This window comes from Astyanax mexicanus, chromosome 9, assembly GCF_023375975.1.
Source record: "Astyanax mexicanus isolate ESR-SI-001 chromosome 9, AstMex3_surface, whole genome shotgun sequence".
Taxonomy (NCBI): Eukaryota; Metazoa; Chordata; class Actinopteri; order Characiformes; family Acestrorhamphidae; genus Astyanax; species Astyanax mexicanus.
Window position 1 is genome coordinate 5082260 of NC_064416.1, and position 23004 is coordinate 5105263.

At 37.4% G+C, this 23004-nt stretch overlaps 1 protein-coding gene across 2 annotated transcripts in view; it reads left to right on the forward strand.

Moving 5' to 3' along the window:
- The window catches only part of myo7aa (myosin VIIAa), a 92407-nt gene that overhangs the window by 37242 nt on the left and 32161 nt on the right, over positions 1–23004 (forward strand). For both annotated transcript variants that reach the window (XM_049483715.1, XM_049483714.1), the window contains 12 exons: positions 1682–1801; positions 3183–3325; positions 4367–4577; positions 5227–5362; positions 5460–5566; positions 9179–9316; positions 10402–10560; positions 13753–13845; positions 18063–18157; positions 19111–19195; positions 20111–20329; positions 21983–22300. In XM_049483715.1, the coding sequence (XP_049339672.1) occupies positions 1682–1801; positions 3183–3325; positions 4367–4577; positions 5227–5362; positions 5460–5566; positions 9179–9316; positions 10402–10560; positions 13753–13845; positions 18063–18157; positions 19111–19195; positions 20111–20329; positions 21983–22300 (1824 nt within the window). The remainder of the gene's footprint in view (positions 1–1681; positions 1802–3182; positions 3326–4366; positions 4578–5226; positions 5363–5459; positions 5567–9178; positions 9317–10401; positions 10561–13752; positions 13846–18062; positions 18158–19110; positions 19196–20110; positions 20330–21982; positions 22301–23004) is intronic.

Here is a 23004-nt window from a genome sequence, read left to right on the forward strand (position 1 = left end):
TAGCGCTTCTTTGTAGCACCGAGCGCCGCCATCACTGTACTGATAATAACATAGACATACATATATATATACATAGACTCTGCATAGCCTGCCTCCTGGCGCCGTATGCTACGCTATGCGGCGTCTATGTGTATGTATATGTGTAAATGTGTATGCATGTATGTGTGACAGCTGATCCCTTTTAGATAGGATGTTGACTACCGATGAACTGGGCCAATCACAACGCTCACTTTCAGCACATGCCGGATACTGCCCAGCCAATCACAGCTTCTGGATACAGTTCCGCATACAAAAATAAAAAAGAGAAATCAATAAACAGTTCATCAGGTTTAAACAGTTTATTACGTAATTCGTGATAAATATGTGTGTCCCTTATTCGTTTTTATGTCTTTAATTTTAATCTACAGTGTAGAACGTTGATTAAATAAAGAAATTAAGAACACTGAATGAGTAGGTTTGTCCAAACGTCTTACAATAGGGTTAAAAAAATTGTATGTGTAAATATTTATTTTTTATTTTTTTTATTGTAATGTAGTTTAGGTGACTGTACTATGTGTAATTGATATGTGGTGTTTGCCGGCTGGTTGTTGTAAGAGTAGAATCAGGATTAGGGGAGTTACGTAAACTGATTGGCCCTGCAGGTGAGATACTCCTCAGTAACATCCCGACACGCCAGAAAATACCAGAAGGATTTCAGGGCTGAAAGAGAGTGCTGAGCGCCACCTAGTGACAGAATTGTGAGACCCACCTACACAGCCACTGAATAATACAGTATAATATATTCAGTAGTTTTTATCATTTTTCTACATAGTAAATGAATAGTGAAGTGATCTAGACTATGAAGGAACACATAAGGAATCATGAGGAAGCATTTAAGTTCTCTTATCTGGGGAGCTGTAAACTTGTGGTTTCTGAGGCTGGTAACTCTGATGAACTTTCTTTATTTAGTTGAGTAGTTTTTTTTTGTCATAATCTGGATTCGAACATTACTCAAATATTCACTATTCACTGCATACCTGTAACTCTACCTCTTCACTACTTTACTTTAACTGATGCTCTCAAACACTTTATTAAGAGACAAGAAATTCAAGTAATTAACTCTTGATGAGTTCAGCACAGCTGTTAACTGAAAGCCTGAATTCCAGGTGACTCTACCTCATAAAGCTGACTGAGAAAATCTAGCCAGGATGTGCAAATATATTCTGGTTTCTATATGTTTATATTTATAGTTTGAACAACTTAAGTATTAAGCTACAGTGCAGAACATTTTAAAATAGTGAAAAAAACCCACTAAATTTAAGGTGTGTCCAAACTTTTGACTGCTACTGTTTTATTAGAACATTTTATCACCATTTAGTAAGAGCTCCCTCTGGTGTTTAAATAATTTTTGGGTCAAATTAAAAGGTTAGAAAATGGTCCTGAAGGAAGGTGGATCTCCACACTGAGGATTAGTGTATACATAAGTAATGTTATATAATTTTCTAATTACATTTTAATTACACTCTAATTACATTTTTTTCATAATATCGGTTTTGAGATTACATTTTACCATTTTAAATGCCATATATAGTTTATTTATTTGTCTTGCTGTTCTTGGTAACTGAAAAGCAAAGTCCAGTTATACACAATCAATTATTCCATAAATTCAATACATTTTTTAAATTACAATATTTACCAACAGGTTGATTCTAAAGACTTGATGAACTGCCTGACCAGCCGCACTCTGATCACTCGAGGGGAGACGGTGTCCACTCCGCTCAGTATGGAGCAGGCCCTGGATGTGCGAGATGCCTTCGTAAAGGTAATCATCACTTCCTCACCTTCTGTTCTAAAATGTAGCACAGCATAATTCAACCACTTTCTGACTATTTAGTTCGTCTGAGTTTATACAAAATCAGATTTTTGCCTATTTAACACTTCACCCCTGGGGCACTGAGTGGTCCAGCGGGCAAAGCTGATTTGAATCCTGGTCATGCAGCTTGCCATCAGCTGCCGGAGCCCTGAGAGCCTTGCTCTCTATGGGTGGATACAGTAGATGGAGCTCTTTCCACGCATCACTCCTAGGGTGATGTTGATCAGCAGGAGGCGTCTGTGAGCTGATGTATTAGAACCGAGTCGCTGCGCTTTCCTCCGAGCGTTAGCGCTGTGATGCTACCTGGTAATGCAGCATCAGTAGCAGTTCAAAAAGAGGCGAAGTCTGACTTCACATGTATTGAAGGAGGCATGTGCTAGTCTTCACCCTCCTGATGTGTTGGGGCATCACTAGTGATAGGAGATATTCAGCTAAGTATCAGCTGAATGGGTGGGGCAATTGGCCTAGCTAAATTGGGGACAAGATAAAAGTAAACCTTAAAGGACTAATTCCACATTTTTTTCATTAATTTTAAAATGTCTAGTTGTGGTCTCTAGTATAAATGGATACCATGTGAGCTGGTTTTTGTATAATAGTTTGAAAAAAATTAAAATAAAGACATTGTTATGCTAATAACAGTCTTTGCAATGTCATATGTTACTTTACAACATGTGTAATGCACTGCTAAGTGCAGTTCTGACACTGATCTAGTCTTAAATAGTCTCTGAAAAACACAAAATTCACCGGAGATCCTATGTAAACCTACAGTTACACACAGACGTGGGTAGTCCACCCCTGGATTTTTACTTTTAACTAGTGTAAACAGAAGTGTTCTAAAGATACACCTACCTATCTCAGTTGTACTTGCATGGTGTTTTTCCTCCATAGACTAATTCTAACCATTTGTTTCTTATCTCTGAATTACTGGGTAAAGTATATAAACACTGATGTGATATTCGCGCAAACAACACAGGAATGAACTGCATGCTGTTCCTAGCGCTGTTAGCTCCTATCTGACGAGATGGCGTCGGTGCCCGGCTTCAGATCTGCCTGTGGGCGGTCCCGAGCTTAGGTGGGCGGGACCATGAATATTAATTCACGGGTTGATGTAGAACCGGTGCTTTTTTCTGATCGAATCGTTTTTCTGAATATTTTCTTTTACTGGCTGCTGCAGACAATGGAGGTTGAGTAAGAGTTTAGTGCGCAGTGGAAGAAATTTAAAAACACAAAAAACAACTTTACTCCTGTTAATGTAACCAGGCTTGTACTGGTACGCCTGTGTTTATGGTGGTACGCCTTTATGTAGTGTGCCTCTTTGTCTGTTTTATAGGGAATATATGGGCGCTTGTTTGTCTGGATTGTTGAGAAGATTAATGCAGCAATCTTCAAGCCTACATCCCATGACCTTAAAGCTGTACGCAGATCCATCGGCCTCCTGGACATCTTCGGCTTTGAGAACTTTACTGTCAACAGGTGATTATTACAAATTTACTGTTTCTTAAAATGGAAACCCTCTTAAAAGACCATTATTCACCCTCCACACTAACACCAGGTGGGTAAATAATGCTTCAACATTGGAACTACCACAGCTATATAAAAAACACACACACACACACAAACCCCCTAAAAATAAGTTTTTAGAAAGCTGTGACTTTTAGGATTGGTTTCTCATACTGAGATTATTTTTTTTTTTTTTTTAATATAAAATCTCCATTTAGTCCAGGACTACACTTAATCCTTTATCCGTTTATTAAACCATCCAATAGTGTTTAATATAAAATGGGAACACTTCCTAATAATCCTTTATTCATAATGCATTATGAATGCATTTATAATGCAATATATACTCCTACATAATACCTTATAATGACAGTCAAAACTTGCAAATAATAACTTGTACGTAGTTGTTATAGCAACACATAACATGTTTAAAGTACTAGTCTATGACTTCAAAATGACAGGTTTCATAATGCCTTATAATATAATGTTCAATGTTCTTATAAACAGAGATTATAAGGCATTATGACACCCATCTTTAGAGAGTTGATTATTTGTACTTTATAATGCATGATGTACAAGTGGTGTGAAAAGGTTTGGGCGCCACTGATAATTTTCACGATTTTCCTTCATAAATCATTGGTTGTTCAACAGCAGTTTCAACACAACTTATATCAGATGAACACAGTGATATTTGAGTAGTAAAATGCAGTTTATAGGATTTACAGAAAGTGTGCAATAATTCTTTAAACTAAATTAGGCAGGTGCATAAAGCTTCCAGTGAGATTCCAGTGAGTCTGGCTTCTGGTTGAAGGAATTTTGGACCATTCTTCTTTACGAACTATTTCACACCACTGTATGTCACTAGACTGTCATAGAAAGTTATTATATATGCTATACAATGCATTGTACATGCAATACTTCTGTAAGCATGAATGCAACATTCATAGGAAGAGTTACCTAGAATCATATATTTTTCATATGTTCTTTTAACTCTGTTATTTCCCTCTTATCTAGTTTTGAGCAGCTGTGTATCAACTTTGCCAACGAGAACCTGCAGCAGTTCTTCGTCCGCCACGTCTTTAAGCTGGAGCAGGAGGAGTATAACCTGGAGAACATCAACTGGCAGCACATCGAGTTCACCGACAACCAGGACGCCCTGGACATGATCGCCATCAAACCCATGAACATCATCTCCCTCATCGACGAGGAGAGCAAGTTCCCCAAGGTCTGAGAGAGAGAGAATTGTTTATAATAAAAGTCAATATAAAAAGGTTTTAGAACATCTCAACATCTGCTTTAGTCCATTTTCAGTTTTAAGTAGCCCATGCAAGGTTTTGGAATGGGAGCAGCAGTTGTGAACATCGTAAATTATTAAGTATTTCTTTTCAATTTACTCTAATATGTTTTTTTTCTTAAAGGGAATCAACCCCAGCAGATGACATGTCTCTCCAAACCATCACTGATTGTAGAGTCATGTGATCTGCTGGTGTTGATCCACTGAGTTTTATTATCAAGTCTAAAGTCAGTGCAGTTTTGTTTTCCCACAAAATCTTACAGCACTTCATGCTTCCCTCTGCTACTGACAAATTTTATGGAGATGCAGATTTCATTTTCCAGCAGGACTTGGCACACTGCCCACACTGCCAAAAGTACCAATTGGTCTTATATAATAGAAAAAATAGATAACTCTGTGTTGAATACATCTATATAATATGAGTTTCACATTTTGAACTAAATTACTAAAATAAAGTCATTAATTTTAATGATATTCCATTTTTTTTAAATGCACCTATAGTGTAACTAGAGAGAAGGAAATTGTTTATTTTTTTTTTATTCTGAAATTGCTGTTCTCTGCTTGTCTCTTGTCTCCTCAGGGAACAGACACCACCATGCTGAACAAGCTCAACTCCCAACACAAGCTCAACACCAACTACATCCCTCCCAAAAACAACTACGAGACTCAGTTTGGGATCCAGCACTTTGCAGGAATCGTTTATTACGAGACGAGAGGTCAGAGTTCACAGTATTGGTATAAATGCTAGTGTGTCAGTTTTGCTTTGCTGTGTTTATTACTGTATCAGTATAAACTGATTATCTGCATCTGCAGGTTTTCTGGAGAAGAACAGAGACACTCTTCACGGTGATATCATCCAGCTGGTTCACTCTTCAAAGAACAAGTTCATCAAGCAGATCTTCCAGGCGGATGTGGCCATGGTAATGCTTCCTGATCTGAGAATTTATATATTTTATTTGTTTAAAGTGAGCCGAAAGAACCTGGTTTAGCATTAAAGGTTTCATAAAGACCCTTCTAAAAGAATAAAGCCTATGATTAATGAATTATTATTATTACTATTATAAAACTGATAGAAGATCAAAAATCAATTCGAGCCATTGCATAAAAATTGGCCATTGCCAGTATAACAGTTTGGTATATAGATTTTTTACATCCACTATTTTTAACCATGCTGTATTTGCTACTGTCTTTACCACCAGTGTGAATTACTTATATTGTGATTAGGGATGGCAAGTATAATGGTAATACTGGAAAAAATATTTTAGTACCATATTTCTCGCACTACAATGTGCACTTAATCCTTTAATTTTCCCAAAAATCATCGGTGCACCTTAAAATCCTTAGATTTCACCATTCATTGTGAATATTATTGGCCTGTAGCCATTCCTGCTAACCACACTAAGTGCGCTAGCTTTTTTAACGTTCAGGGTGAGTATTATCGGCCTGTAGCCTGCTGCTAACCCCAGCTAGCACTGCTGGAGCAGCATTAACATTACTTGCTAACCGCGCTAAGCGCGAGCTCTTTTGCCCATTTAGAGGAGAGTAAATCAGCCTGTAGCCTGCTGCTAACCCCGGCTAGCGCTGCAGGAGCAGTATTAGCATTAGCCACTAACCATGCTAAGCACAAAGCTCAAAGAAGTATATCAGCCTGCTAGCTAAAATTGCCCTGTCTTACCGGAATACTCAGGGTTCCTCAGTGTAGCACTGTCGGGCAGCATTAGCACTAGTGTTTAGCAACTAATGCTAATTCTAATGCTAATGGTAAAGACACACTGACACTTCCTAAATCTAGCTCCATGGTGCATGGTTGATAGCCCGCATATAGATACCTAAAAAAAAGTGCCCTTTGTTTTTTACCACTTTTTTTTTATTAGAATGCTGGTTCGAATCCCGGTCATGCAGCTTGTCATCAGCTGCCGGAGCCCTGAGAGAGCACAATTGACTCTCTCTTGCTCTCTCTGAGTGGATACAGTAGATGGCGCTCTTTCCCCTCATCACTCCTAGGGTGATGTTGATCAGCACAAGGCTGCGTCTGTGAGCTGATGTATCAGAACCGAGTCCCTGTGCTTTCCTCTGAGCGTTAGCGCTGTGATGCTACTCGGCAATGCTACAGCATCAGCAGCAGTTCAAAAAGAGGCGGAGTCTGACTTCACATGTGTCGGAGGAGGCGTGTGCTAGCCTTCACCCTCCTGGTGTTGTGGCATTACTAGTGATTGTGGATATACTGCTGATTCAGAGAGAATGGGATAAAATCAGTACAGAATATTGACATAACCACCTCTAATGCTCAATGAAAAATATATGAGAAGTGAAATATTTGGCGGTTAGGTCCTCAGCATCCTAAACTGTGTGTTTCTCTGTGTGTAATGTGCTCTGCCAGTTTCTGTGTGGGTACGTCCCTGGTGGCACTCTTGGCCAGCCGGGCACACCTCCTCTAAAGGTAAAGCTCGGCAGCCCCACCGTTCCCTCCTATCACATCATTATTTCGTTATTATCGTTATTTTCTGACATCCCACCCAGTCTCATCCATCGCTCCCCAAACCCATCGCTTCAACTCCACCAGTGAAAACACCCTCCATCCCAACACAGTGATGTCACATCCTGTTTCCTGTTGTCTTTAGCCTGTACATTCTCACTTCTGTGCTGTAAAATAGATTTTACTGCAATATCAAACATACTTTATTATTGTTACTCTGTACTGCTTTATTCAGCTTGACTTAAATTGAAGAGCACAGAAGTGAGATATAAACAGGCAGAATTACTGTATACCCATTTAGTGTGTGTATATATATTTATTGTAATATACTGTATATGTGTTTGTTCAGCGTGGATATCAACAGCAATGTCTGTAAACCCCAGTCAATTTTAACAATATAAATCCAAACCAGTTTAGCATTTTCGTATGTGATTCTTAATGTTCTGCATTGTAGATTAATACTAAAGTCTTCCAACCTCTTAAGAAAAACGTGCAATTATTATTTAGTAAAAAAAAAAAAAAAATGACTTGACTGGATTTTCTCAGTCAGCTTTATGAGGTAGAGTCTCCTGGAATTCAGGCTTTCAGTTAACAGCTGTGCTGAACTCCTCAAGAGTTAATTACTTGAATTTCTTGTGTCTTAATATGTTCACTAAGTCACTAAGTTTTTATTTTCTTTTGAACTGCAGTATAAACAGTGTTATTTGATCTGTTGAGCTGGTATTTCTCAGTCTGTTGGTGTATCTGGAGTTGTGGCCTGATGACCTGTTTTGTTCTCTGGAAGCCCTGAGGGTCACTGAGATAAGGCTCTGCATTTAGGAGGATAATATATCTGTCAGAGTCGAGCTGCGGAAGTTTCCTGTTAAAGAATAAAGAGGTTTGGAAGCAGGGCTGGGTGATATGGCCTAAAATAATATCATGATATTTACGTGTGTTTTCGCGATAACTATGATCTTGGCGATCTGACAAAACATTGAATAATTTCAAATCAATTTTTAGAAGTAAACTACTGCAATAAATATAAATAATGTTTTATTTTATTTTATTTAGAGTTTGTATACATTCAGCAAAAAAAAAAGATGAATGTTAAAAGCGTATCTTACTCAGATCTGATTTTGTATAAAACCATTTAAGTGTAACAAAATAGAAAAATATATATAAATAGGGGCAAAGAGAGGGAGAGGGAGAGGGAACCGAGATGAAAGAGAGAGAGGGGATGGATATATAGAGGGGACAGAGAGATTAGAGTGAGAGCGAGACAGAGAGAGATAGGGGGACAGACAGAGAGAAGGGACAGTGAGAGTGAAAGAGAGGGGGACAGAGAGTGGAGAGAGAGAAAGAGAGAGGGGAGACGAAGAAAGGAGGGAGAGATGGGGACTGACAGAGAGAGAGAGAGGGGACAGAGAGATTAGAGAGAGTGAAAGAGAAAGGGGAGACAGAGTGTGGAGACAGAGAGGGGGGACAGAGAGAGAGTGTGGAGAGAGGAGGAGGAGGAGGGAGACAGTGAGAGAGAGAAAAAGAGAGAGAGGGACGGAGAGAGTAGAGGGACAGAGAGAGAGAGGGGGACCGAGAGTGGAGAGAGAGAAAGAGAGAGGGGAGACGAAGAAAGGAGGGAGAGATGGGGACTGACAGAGAGAGAGAGAGAGAGGGGACAGAGATTAGAGAGAGTGAAAGAGAAAGGGGAGACAGAGAAGGAGGGAGAAAGAGGGACGGAGAGAAAGAGGGGACAGGGAGATTAGAGAGAGAGAGAAAGAGAGAGGGGAGGCAGAGTGTGGAGACAGAGAGGGGGGACATAGAGAGAGAGTGGAGAGAGGAGGACGAGGGAGACAGTGAGAGAGAGAAAGAGAGAGAAAAAGAGAGAGAGGGACGAAGAGAGTAGAGGGACAGAGAGAGAGAGAGAGAGAGAGAGAACCCAGAGAGAGTTAGAGGAAAAGGAAAGGAAGGGGCTGAGGAATCATCCTCAGTTCTGTTTCCCACAGTTCCTCACTTGCTCACAGTGTGTGTGTGCGTGTGTATGTCTCTGTGTGTGTGTGTGTGTGTGTGTGTGTGTGTGTAGGGGGCGGAGACGAGGAAGCGGTCCCCGACGCTGAGCAGTCAGTTTAAGCGCTCTCTGGAGCTGCTGATGCGCACTCTGAGCGTGTGCCAGCCTTTCTTCGTACGATGCATCAAACCCAACGAGTATAAGAAGCCCATGGTGAGTCTCTGAATTACTTCCTTTAGTCAGAAAATAAAGTCAGAGTAATTACATTTGAAAACCTTGTATCTGCACTTTTGCTGCTTTTCACTTTTTTGGCATAACGTAAATCTGACAGTTCTTCATGTCTTCAAGTTTAATAATCAATGGGAAGTGCGACTAAAATTACTTTTATCTAATCGTTTTACATTGACTATCACTGAAAGTTAAGTTTTTTTTTTTCTTTTTTTTTTTTTTTTACCTTTTTTCCATGTTTTAGAGAATAGGTTATAGCATTAAACCTACAAGATTTTGTGAATAACCTTTTACTTGAAATAAAGAAATAAAGAGTTAAATATCATTGAAAAATTACTTTATTTAAGTAATTTAATGCATTGTCTACCAAGAGATTTTAAAGCACTTCATGCTTCCCTTTGCTGACAACTTTTATGGAGATGTGGATTTCATTTTCCAGCAGGACTTGGCACACTGCCCACACTGCCAAAAGTACCAGTTGGTCTTATATAATATTCTAATTTTCTGAGACACTGATTTTTGGGTTTTTATTGGCTGTAAGCTTCATAATCATCAACAATAAAATAAATAAACACTTAAAATAGATCACTCTGTGTTTAATACATCTATATAATATATGAGTTTCACATTTTGAACTGAATTACTGAAATAAAGTTACTTTTCAAAGATAACTGTTGGTTTATTTTTGTTGGCGAGGTGTCAAGTAAGGAAGTACAAATAGTTCGTTACATTACTTAGTAGTAGTGTAGGTTCTCTCTACTTTACTGGAGTAATTATTTTACATTTTCACACAATTATCTAAACTTTTTACTCCTTACATTTTAATAAAATCAGTCTCGTTACTCCTATTTCATTTCAGCTCGTTTTCATTTCGGTTTCTCGTCGTTCAATAAAACCCCTGTCCAGATAAATCTCTCCATCCAGATAGAGTGAATCTGATTGTGATTGGATGTAGAGAAGTATAAACATATACCATTCCGACTCCCTATTGGTTTATGCTGTGATCCATCACACCTGCACTCTTCCAGCCCCGCAGACTAACTCTGTATAATATGTTCATCTGCTTGCAGTTGTTTGACAGGGAGCTGTGTGTCCGGCAGCTCCGCTACTCTGGAATGATGGAGACGATCCGGATCCGCCGGGCTGGATACCCCATTCGCTACACCTTTGTAGAGTTTGTGGATCGTTATCGTGTCCTTATGCCTGGAGTAAAGCCTGCATACAAACAGGTGAACGAAGACTCGCTTAGTTGCATTAACTTAAAGTGCTGGTATCTAACATTTCCTTGATCTTCAGTAGGGTTGGGCGGTATTGAAATTTTTCATACCGCCATACCGTCGTCAGATTATATGGCGGTATACGGTATTACCGGGGGGGGTGTTGGGGTGTATTTTTTTATGGATAATATTTTATTTTTTTACCCGTGTGTACAGTATTTCGTTTTGATTTTTTGGAATTCGTTAGATTATATTTCCTTTAGCATTTTGATCTTAGTTTAGTTTATTTTTTCCATTTCATATCCATTTTTCAGTTTTTATTAAATGCTGTTATTAGCTTAGCTTCTACTTTGTTGCTGCCTTTTATCTTATTTAGCATACAGAAATACTCACTGGTCTTTTCAGTGAATGTTGATTTACTCATTTAATAGCTGTATCTAACTATTTTAAGCCAGACAGGCACTGTGTGATTTTTTTAATCTGTGAAGAGAGCTCATTCGCATGTTTGAATGGTTTGTCCTGTAGGAAAACGCACACGATTTATCTGCTGACACTGTGGTCTGACTGGCAGGCTGAGAGACTGCAGGTCATGCAGCCCGTAGGCAGTAGAAGACGCGCGAAATAGGCACACATTAATCCACCTGCGGAGCTTTAAACTCGCGGATGAGCTCGCGTTCAGGCTCGGGTTCAGGCAGACAATCTAAACTCTAGTATGCAGAACTATATTATTATTGTTATTAATTTTCCATTCTTTTAAATAGCAGGATACTTTGATTTTTATTTCTCTGCACGGACCCGACCCGGCCCGAGGAAAGTAATGGAAAATCTTGGGTGGAGTCCAGGCTCCAGGAAATAGTAGTGATCTAATTTTTAATACTATTTTTATTTTATATAAAGCTATGGCCTGATAATCACCATATATCTAAGTAACAAAGTATTATTTTAAACTAAAACGAACAAAATAATGAAAACTGAAAATGAAAGTTCTCCTTGACTGAAACTAATAAAAACGGTAATTGAAAGAAAAAATTAAAACGAACTGAAATTGCAGATTGAATACCCTCATTTTCGTGTTTGTTAATTTATTTATAAGCGCTGTTTCAACTACACCAGGAATAATTGAGAAGCAGCTGTGACTTTACCCGTGAGTAACTCACGCTGAACACCCCACGCTGCAGGATAAACTGATAAATCTGATCATTTCGGTGGTTGGTTGTTTTTTTGTTGGGGGTTTATTGCCTCTCCAGCACAAATGTGGCTATTTGTGGCGATAATTTCAGTGAAAATTAGTGAATCCTGTAGAGTTTATTGAGTTTTTTGCTGTATGATCTCCTCAGTGAGAATCCCTAACCCATAACCAATCAGTGAGCTCCAACTGCTTACCCCTCCCACTGCTCTTTCACTGTGGATGGGCAGAATGTCTTAAACGTCCTGTTTTTCAAAGTACAGAATTGGAACGTCGCGTGATTAATATGCCGTCACTATTTTACAATACCGTCACCATATTTATATACCGTGGTATACCGAAATACCGTCATACCGCCCAACCCTAATCTTCAGTGTTTGTGTGTGTGTGTGTGTGTGTGTGTGTGCGGGTGTGTGTGTGTGTTACCAGGAATACATTATAGAAAGCTAATATTACCACCCATAGTGGACAGTGCCATGGGTGGTATTGATGGTGACTGGCGGCTACTAGCTAGAATTGTGTGTGTGTGTACAGAATTTAAAGGAGCACTCCAGTTTAAAATGGACTTTTGTTCTAATAAAACATGATAAAGAGTATTAACCATTGTTGAATAGCACACCTCCATTCTCCCACAGCTTTCTGAGATCCAAAAACTTTGTGCTTTTTGCCTAGAACTTGGTCTTGCCTAGTACAACGGTCGCTTGGGAGGCAAAATTTGCCCTCGATAAATCTTTTTTTCACCAATATCCAGCTCAAAGTAGCTCCACACCTCCTTGGTTAAATCCAGTTGAATCTGTTGAGCCCTGACATTTAAAACAAGGCGTTAATGACTTTAAAAGTGCGCAAGAAGCTTATTAAAAACCACTGTTTATATCCTATAACGTGAGCCTCAGCTCCGAGCTCCGCCATTACTGTACTGAAAATAACATAGACATAAGAGTCTATGTATATATATGTCTGTTATTTTCACTACAGTAATGGCGGCGCACAGAGCTTAAGCTCGCGTTATGGGATGTAAACATAAGAGAGTTGGATTTGAAGGAAATGCATATTACAGCTCACACCTTGCCATGTACTCCTACAGCATGCCACTATACATGATTGAGTCATGTATTTTATTAGTAGTGGTGTTAGTCTGATTAATCACAGCAATAACCTGTGATTAACTGCAATTAATCACACTTTTCTTTTTAAGATGCTAGTTTTTAAGGATATTTTAAGGTAAATAAAAGAATGAATGTAAGAAATGTAAATTGCAATTATGCAATTATTAGTATTGTCAATTAAAATACTAGTATATAGAAAACACATGAACATGAAACATACATTACACCAAAAAGCTCACTCTGGGAAACACAAATAAACTCTACACTAATTTAACCAAAATGATCAACTCAGAAATAAAGTAGGAAATGGACGCCCAGCACTAGATACAGATACAGCTTTTTACATATCAGTGCAGAGCTAACTAACTGCAGAACAACCTCACATATATAACATCAGAATACAGCTGTCTGAAATACACTTCTTTTAGGGTGTGTGTTAGGAAGAGAGAGTGTGTGATAGAGAGAGAGAGAGATTTATCAGTTCATCCTCCCGCTTGGGGTGTTCTGGTGTAGGAGCTGCTCACTGAGTCTGGCAGGTAAAGGTTCTCACAGACTTTTGGAAAGAGATGTGGAATAAACTCCACGCAGCTATATCTCCTGTTTCACTTCAAATAAAGTGTATTCTGTCTGTAATTTCAGTTTGTCTTAGGTAGTTTTATGAACTCTCAATTTATTTAAATTTTTCTTTTAATTACCGTTTCTATTAGTTTTAGTTAACGAAAATGTTTTTACACTTTCATTTTTCGTTATGTCGTTCCTGTTCATTTTCGTTAATGATAATAACCTTGCTTTTAACCCGTGAACAGAGCTTTCTGTCCTTGTTCTCAGCTGAGCTCCCCATACAGGCCTCACATCAGCATGTTATCTGTGCAGAGCAATGTCATCCTGGGGTTTGTTTTCCTCTCTGTCTAGGAGGATCTGAGAGGAACCTGTCAGCGGATTGCAGAGGCCGTCCTTGGCCGAGACGATGACTGGCAGATGGGAAAGACCAAAATATTTCTGAAGGTAATCCAGCCAATCACCTCCCAGTATTACATCCCACTTCCAGGAAATACACAAATACTGCCCTAGGTCAGACCTGTGTACAGATACAGAATAAGAGTGAGCTTATATAATGAGAAATACTGTAATTGTGCATTAGACCCCCTTAAATTTATACATATGAGTTTGTCAGCAATTTAGTTCCTTACTCTTATTATTATAGCGCTCATTTTAGCTTCATAAATAATGATTAACTCTTTCATTAATATTCTCATAGTATTCTTATTCATTACTCTGTAGGTAGAAGTATAAATACTAGAGTTTAATAAAATACTTCTGTAGACGTTAAAGAAGAATCAACTCAAGCTTTTTACTCTTTAAGTAAAAGTTATAAGTACTGACTTTAAAACTACTTAAAGTATAAAAGTAAAAGTAATGTAAGGAGAAAAAATAAAGCCATTAAGAACAAAAGTTTAGGCCACGCCCACAGAGTCCTATAGTACACTACTGGATCATCTTAATACTAGACTACATGGCAAAGTAAATGATAACTACATTTTATTATTTTAAAATAATAGTAAATAAAATATAATATTAAAAAAATAGAATTAGAATAAAAATTTATTATTATTATTATTATTATTATTATTATAAAACTTTTGTTTAATTGATAAGAAATTAAGATCAAAAGAAGATATGATTAATACAACAAAATGAGTTAAAATTAAGCTAAAACTAACTTTTACATTGAACAATAAAAAATCAAAATAAATAAAATGACTAAAAATAAATAAAAGTAATAATAATAATAATAATAATAATAATAAAAGGAATAATAATAAAAGAAAATCAAAATAAGTTACAAAGCAATAATACAAAATTATTAAACTATTAAAAAAATAATAAAATAAGGAAAGAAATAAAAAGGAAAAAGAACTAGGAGAAGAAATAAAATAAAAAAAATAAAAGTTAAGAAGAAATAAGATTAAGTAAAACTGTTACAGGCTGTCTATATGTGGTTTAATATTAAAAGTTTATTGAACGATAAGAAGCAGGAATGAAAACGAGCTGAAATAAAATAGGAGTAAAGAGGCTATATTTTATTTTAAATGTAAGGAGTAGACTTTAGTAGGGGTGTATCGTATCGTGTCATATGCAATAATATCACCAACATTTCTGAATATGGTGAATGATATTATACCCTGAAATATGGTGCCATATCACCCACCTCTAATTATCACATCAGGGTTCTACTTTTTTACTGTTTTTATTAAAAGAAAAATTCACACTGTTCTCATTTCCCATTATAAATCTACTAGAGACAGATTATATCTGTCCAGTATCATTTATTTTACTTTAATCCTGGATATATGGAGATATTTGGAGTGCGTTATTATTATTATCATGACATTCTGGATCATTGACTTCTGTTACAAATTTGATAAAATTCTTGTATTTTTTAATATCTCAGATTGGGGAGTGCCATATCAAATTGTATGCAATAATACAATTTAATTTTCATTTTGTTGCAGTAGTGTATTCTTGAAATAATTTTTAAATTGTTTCAAAGTTTTCTTAAGTTTTTGCGTATCATTAATACGAAAATACCATGAAATATTGTGATATTATTTTAGGGCCATATTGTCTACCCCTAGACTCTAGTATCTACACTTTTACCTGAGTAATTAATTAAATTATATTGTTGTTTCAAAAATAAAATTGGATGAGAATTGGAATTTTTACCTGACCCATGTTGTCGTCTTGACTGGCTGTAGAAACTTTTGAGTGGGATTCTCACCATATTGTTTAAAATGAATGAAGTGTCATATGGTGTCTATGGTGTCAGTGTTTTAAAAATTAAGTATCACAGTGCAGAGAAGCATAAATATATTGAAATGTATTTAAACTGATTCTTTACCATTATATGCACTATGGATAGGTGTCTTGTGAAGATTAAGGAGGCATTATTATTTTTCTATCTGTGGAAATGTGTGATCACTCGTGTTCAGTCCTCTACTCCTCTCTTCCACCAAGATTCTGTTTTGCTTTTTGTCGTCCGGAAAGTAACCTAAGGCAGGGGTCAGAGGTCAGCAGAAAGTTTGTCCGTAGCCTGAGAGTTTCCACTCTGTAGTGTTTTATCAAACCAGCACAGCTTTTAGAAACAGGAAATCCCCCTCAGCGCAGTGAAGAGAGGGCACTGCCAACACTTCCTAACAGGAACTGACCTCACCAGACCAGGAAACTGACAGATCTAATACAGATCAATTAGAGACCAGCTGTAAAAGGCTTGTATATAATTAGTATCATATTTTTTGTACTATAAGGCGCACTGGATTATAAGGCGCACTATCAATAAATACATTTTTATTTTCTGGTATATTTTTATGCTTCCTTTTTTATTATTTTTATTTATAGATGCACATATACAAACATGCACAGATGGAAGAGAAGGGAGAAAAAAGAGAAAAAAAGGAAAACAATGAAAAAAGGACAAGACAGACTAAAAAAAAACCCCAAAACAAGCAGTTATAAAAGTATAAAGAAAGAATTCAGCTCTTAATATATTGTAAGAAAAGGGACCAGGCTAATAGTGTAATAGTTTGCTGTAAGTCTCTCCAAGTTGCGATGATCTGTAAGGAGATTAAGCCAGTTTTTAATTGAAATTTGAGTTCTGTTTTCCAGTTCAACAGTATTACTTTTTTAGTGATGGTTATTGATATCAAAATAAATGGTTTAAGATTATTGGGTGCTGTAAATGAAGGAAAATTCATGTTTTCCTTCTAATTCAGCAGGTCTCGCCGCTGGGTTAGCTAAACTAAGTTAAGTAAACAAAATTGTAATTCTTAAAAAAAAAAAAAACATTTTCAGACAAATCAGACAAGTTAAATGAGCACTGGATGTTAATCTACACAGATTTCTCTCCTGAAAACTGTTTATTTGGGTGAGTAAACTTTCCAGATTTTCAGATTTCCACTAAGACTGGAACATTAGCATTAGTGGCTACAGTCCACTGAATAATAGGTAATACTCACCTCTGAATGGCTAAATGGCTAGTGTTTAGCGAGTAATGCTAATTCTGCTGGAACTTCACAGAAACTCCTGTATAACTCTGTACTTCAGTAGAGTGATTGTACTGCTGCTTAAAACCTGACTGGTAGAATTCATACATACGGACAGTGATGTCAGTTACTCTAATCTGACCCTTTTTTTCAGTAAGGAGTAATCTAACGCGTTACTATTTCCAATCCAGTAATCAGATTAAAGTTACTTATCCAAGTCACTGTGCGTTACTCTCTCTCTCTCTCTCCACCTCACACACACAGACACCGTGCTCCCTTCCTCGTCCTCCGCTCTCCCCCAAATCACACGCGTCTCGGACACACACACACACACACACACCATGCAGCGACACAAACAAATCCATGGAGGCAGGCGAGAGAAGCGCGTTTTGTGCAGAGGTTTGAGAAGCTTCTGTTAATGAGGTACAACCACTGGTTTACTCACCCCACTCCACTGTTTCACTCTTAACATGTGATTATAAAGTAAAACTAGGCCAAAGTAACAAAAGTACACATGTCAGCCTAGACCATATACACGGTTTTGTTTTGTAAAACCATTCCTTGCTGCCCTACTGAGAGCAACAGGTTCAATGTTCATATTTATAGTGTTAAATATTTCAGGTCAGGAAGGACTTTCTTTATTTTATATTTTTTAATAAAAAACAAGTATTTTTGTTAAGGGAAATCAAGAAAAAAACATTATTTTTAATTCAAGAGAAATGGTCTGTTATTTTTATAAAAACTCCTCTTTTTTCAGGAAATAGTTCAACTTTAAATGTCTAGAGATACACTATTGCTGTTAAAATGCATTTTCCAATAAAGGGAGTATTGGCAAAACTGGTTATAATGTTTATGTTAAGGCGGCGGGAGGTGGTGTCTGCAGCTGCTGAAAGTAACTAATAAAGTAACTTGTAAAGTAACTTAGTTAACTTAGTTAAAGTAACTAAGTTACTTTTTAAAGGAGTAATCAGTAAACAGATTACTTTTTCAAAGTAACTATACCATCACTGCATAGAGAGCACTGGATTATAAGGAGCTCTGACGATTTTTGGGAAAATGTAAATATTGTGCCCCTAAAAGTCCAAAAAATATGGTAATTAATTTTATTTAAAGATGTGTTGTGCACTCTGGCTTCCTGTAGAACGTCCAGTGAAATGATGAGTGTCTCACTTTATTTAACAGGATCATCACGACATGCTGCTGGAGATCGAGAGAGACAAGGCCATCACTGACAAGGTCATCCTCATCCAGAAGGTGGTCAGAGGATTTAAAGACAGGTAGGACCTGTGTATCTGATACTGCTGCTGATTCTACACTGTGTTCCAAATTATCATAATTTATTAAGTGATATTTTTCTCAGATTTTCCTAAATGGTAAATGCAAATGACAGTCAGTCATGATACCAGCTCTCTCCTTGTGATTCTGGCCCTAAACATGAGCTGCTAAGTTTGTGGGTAATGCTAATGCTGCTCCAGCAGTGCTAGCCGGGGATAAAGAAAAAAGAAAAATACTAAATGAGAAAGTGTGTCTAAACTTTTGACTGGTAATGTATAGTACACATTCATGACAAAATTAATTAAATGATGACTGAATTTTATTTTGTTTATTTTTTTTTTTAAGAATCGTCATTAGTTTAGTCGATATTTCAAACTGATACTTGCTGATTTATTTACTGTATGCTGGAAAAGGACCAAGCGACGCTGGCGGTGCTACATTAAAAACCTTTGATTTAAGCTAACATTTATTTAGTTTTATTAGTTTTAATAGATTTATTGTTCTATTTAAGAAGTTCATTTAAAAAGAGGGTTTAAAGCTGTGAACAGTCTATGTCAAACCAGTTAGCTAAATAAATGTAAAAAACAAAAATGTTTGTTTCTCAGGAGCCTTTAATTTTATTGTTTGTATAAAGTTGGTATGAAGCTAAATTGTAAGGTGTATAAACTTTACATTTATTTTTTTTAATTAAACCGATATCTGTAAGTTATAAATGTGTAATCATCTGCATTGGTCCATAATTCCCGCATCGGTGAATCCCTAATATTTTAAGTTTCATTTTTGTCCTTTTTTTTCTAGTTTTTAATAAAAAAATAATAATAATAATATTACAGGATTTTGTCTCAATTCATAGTTTTACTGTTTAATTTTTTGTTTTTTACAGTGTCTATATGTATCCCAGTTACTGTCAAGATTTTTGTAACACTTTTTATGGACTATACATTTTTTTAAATAGATCTAACTTCCTTAAGATGAAGAGAGCAGCGCTTATCATCCAGAAGACTTGGAGAGGATACCACTGCCGGAAAAACTATGATGCGGTGAGTTACTGGATTTAGCATTTTAACAGGATATGAATTAATTCTTGTAATATTTCACATTTATTTTTAGAGCTAATTTAATGAGGTTTAAAATGGATAGAAATGGATAACAATAGGACTTGCTCATGAATATTCATACATGCAAACATAAGGCCTCTGATTGGCTTACAGCACTGCAAGGCAGTGAGACGGACAACAGTTAGAAACTTTTTTAAATAAAGACATTTTTACACTAATAACAGTTTTACAAGGTCATATGTTACTTTACAACATGTGTAATAATGCCATGCTAAGTGCAGTTCAGCCACTGATCTAGTCTTAGAGTCTCTGTAAAACACAAAATCCACCGGAGATCCTATTTAAACCTACAGTTACTTACACACAGAGGTGGGTAGTCCAGATCCAGAAAGCAAAAATCCACCCCAAAACCCAGGGGTGAATTTTCACTTTTAACTAGTGTAAACAGAACTGTTCTAAACATACACCTACCTATCTCAATTGTAATTGGCTGTTTTTTTTCCTCCATAGACTAATTCTAACCATTTGTTTCTTAGCTCTAAAGTACTGGGTAAAGTATATAAACACTGATGTGTTATTCGCACAAATAACACAGGAATGAACTGCATGCTGTTCCTAGTGCTGTTATTTAACTCCTGTCTGACGAGACAACGTTGCTGCCCGGCTTCAGCTCTATCTATGGGTGGTCCCGAGCCGAGGTGGGCGGGGCCATGAATACTAATTCACAGGTTGATGTAGTTACGGTGCTTTTCCTGATCGACTCGTGAGAACAACTCAGAGAAACCTACTGTATTTCACAAACAACAAGAAAAAGTGAATTTAAGCAGAAGGAATACTTTATTTGGGTTTATTAGGTATTAAGTATTATAATACTGATGTTTCTTTCCTGTCCCGCAGATGCGTGCCGGTTTCTCCCGGCTGCAGGCCCTGTACCGCTCCAGGAAGCTGTATCAGACGTATCACGTGGCTCGGCAGAGGATCACGCTGTTCCAGGCTCGCTGCAGAGGCTGCCTGGTGCGCCGGGCCTTCAGACACCGCCTGTGGGCTGTTATCACCATCCAGGCCTACACCAGGGGCATGATCGCCCGCCGCCTCTACAAGAGACTGAAGGGAGAGGTGAGCACAGGAAAACGCACAAAACTGATTTACAGTGACCATATATTACCATATTTTATGGATTATAATTTGCACCGGATTATAAAACACATTAAGAGACACTAGTAAGGATGCCTCAAGTCAAGTCAAGTCAAGAGGCTTTTATTGTCATTACATCTGAGTACAGGTACACAGTGTAATGAAATTACGTTCCTCTGGAACCATGGTGCAACATAGAACCACAAGCAATAGACAACATAAAGTGCAGGAGTGACGACAGTGCAACATAAAATTATAAAATTATAACACTAAATAACAATAAATACAATAAATACAAAAGACGAGACAATTTAAAGGCAGGACAGTGCAGTACCGATACGGTATAATAAAGTGTATAGTGGGGATAAGGTGCAGAGATGTGTGACATACTGTAACATATAGAACATATATAATCACAGCAGTTACTGAGGTAGAGATTATAGTTTTTTAGAGTGCAGCAAATAAAGTCATGTCAGCCTCTGTGTGCTGACTGGGTGTGTGTGTGGGTGAAGTTCAGTCTTTGTGTGTGTAAAGGAGGGGGGTGTACAGTTTAGTTTTTTGTGTGAGTGTGTTGGGTGAGTGGTGGGTTGGGTGAGTGGTGGGTTGGGTGAGTGGTGGGTGGGGTGGGGGTTCAGTTCTGTCTCTGTGCGTTGAGAAGTCTGACTGCCTGGTGGATGAAGCCTACATTTAAGTGAGCAAGGGTGTCACCATGTTTCTCTTCTAATGGGGAACCGGGGGGAAACACCTAAGTAAACACAACTGTAATTCTTAAAAAAAACATTTTCTTTCAAATCAAATGAGCGCTAGATGTTAATCTACACAGGTTTCTCTCCTGAAAACTGTTTATTTTAATAAGTGAGTAAAACGCTTCCATTTATTTATAGTAAGCTTAGATTTTTGGGTGAGTTTTCAGTGAAGTTTCTCCAGCACTAAGAGTAGGCTGGGTGCAGCAGCATTAGCATTAGCTGCTAACCACAGAACTAGTGCTAGTAAATGGTGCCTGATAGTGCTACACTGAGGAACCCTGAGTGTTCCGGTATCCAAGTGCGCGATTAGCTACCGGTTCATTCCACATATCATGTTTTAACTTTAGCAAACCTGCAGACTACAGTACAATGTATTCACCTCTGAGCAGCGAAAGAGCTAGTGCTGTGGTTAGCAACTAATGCTAATGCTGCTGCACCCTGCCTTAGTTTACTGCTCCTTAATAACTGAACTGACCATTTTTGGGGATATTAAAGGGTTTTAGTGCGCCCTAAAGGGCAAAAAATACTGTATTTGTAAAGTACATGCAATATTGTGTAAACGGTTTTAGCCACCTGAAAACCTAATGCTCATAAAAACTCCAGTCCACATTAGAACAGATACACAATTACGATGCTCATTGCTGCCTTATACACTGCAGTCAGTCTATTTTCACAAATTTCCTTCTGTGTTGTTTAAAAAAGGTGTACTTTTCCTGACGTTATGATAGCAAAGACACATTGACAATTCACATTGACGCTCAAGCTTCACAGCTCGCCTGTAAAGCGCTTAAATAAAGCCGAAGTGTTTTAATAAGCACACAGGCACACTTTTTATATTATATATATTATGTGTGTAAATGATTTTTTAACTTTCTGCTCTTCCTCTCAGTACCGGAGGCGTCTGGAGGCGGAGAAGATGCGTCTGGCTGAGGAGGAGAAGCTGAGGAACCAGATGAGCGCCAAGCGAGCCAAAGCCGAGGCTGAGCGTAAGCATCAGGAGCGCCTGGCCCAGCTGGCTAAAGAGGACGCAGAGCGGGAGAAGAAGGAGAAGGAGGAGGCTCGCAAGAAGAAGGAGATGCTGGATCAGATGGAGAAAGCTCGTCAGGAGCCCGTTAACGACTCGGATATGGTGGATAAAATGTTTGGATTCCTGGGGACCACCAACTCCTTTCCGGGTCAGGAGGGCCAGGCGCCGGCCGGGTTCGAGGTGAGGGAGCGAGAGACGTGTGCTCAGTTAGATCTGTGTCTAAATCCATAGTCTGGATACCCTCTTGATAAAAAAGTAGATTAAAGTGTAGGGGTGGGCAATATTATATCGTATACAATATATCGTGACACAGAAATATCATGATATTAAAAATCCATGTCGTGATAATAGGGCTGTTCTGTCTTAAAAGTAGTCTATTATTTACTGTGAAGCTTTAGGTGTATTTATTGTATAATTGTTTTAGTTTACAGTTTATATGCATTCACTAAATATTCTGCAATATATTTTGCTGCATTATATTATTTATTTATTTTGCCACATTATGATTATACTGTTATACTATTATACTACATTCCTGAAATTAATTAAGTATTTTTCTGTTTTCCTATATCGCCAAGTAAGTCGTTATCGCAAAAATACCCTGAAATATCGTGATATTATTTTAAAGCCATATCGCCCACCCCATTAAAGTGTACTAATCATTATTATGCTATAGTGCACTAAACTGTACTTGTAGCCACATTATTATTAATAAGTATATTTAAAGAGAGATAAAACGGAATAACTTTCTTTGTTCTTATTATACTTTAATTACAGTAAAAAAGTACAAAAGTGTACTTAACTGTACTAAAATGAAACTATTTTAAATATATTTAAGTACATTTGAGTACAAATATACTTCTTGTTCCTGTCTTTTGTAAGTA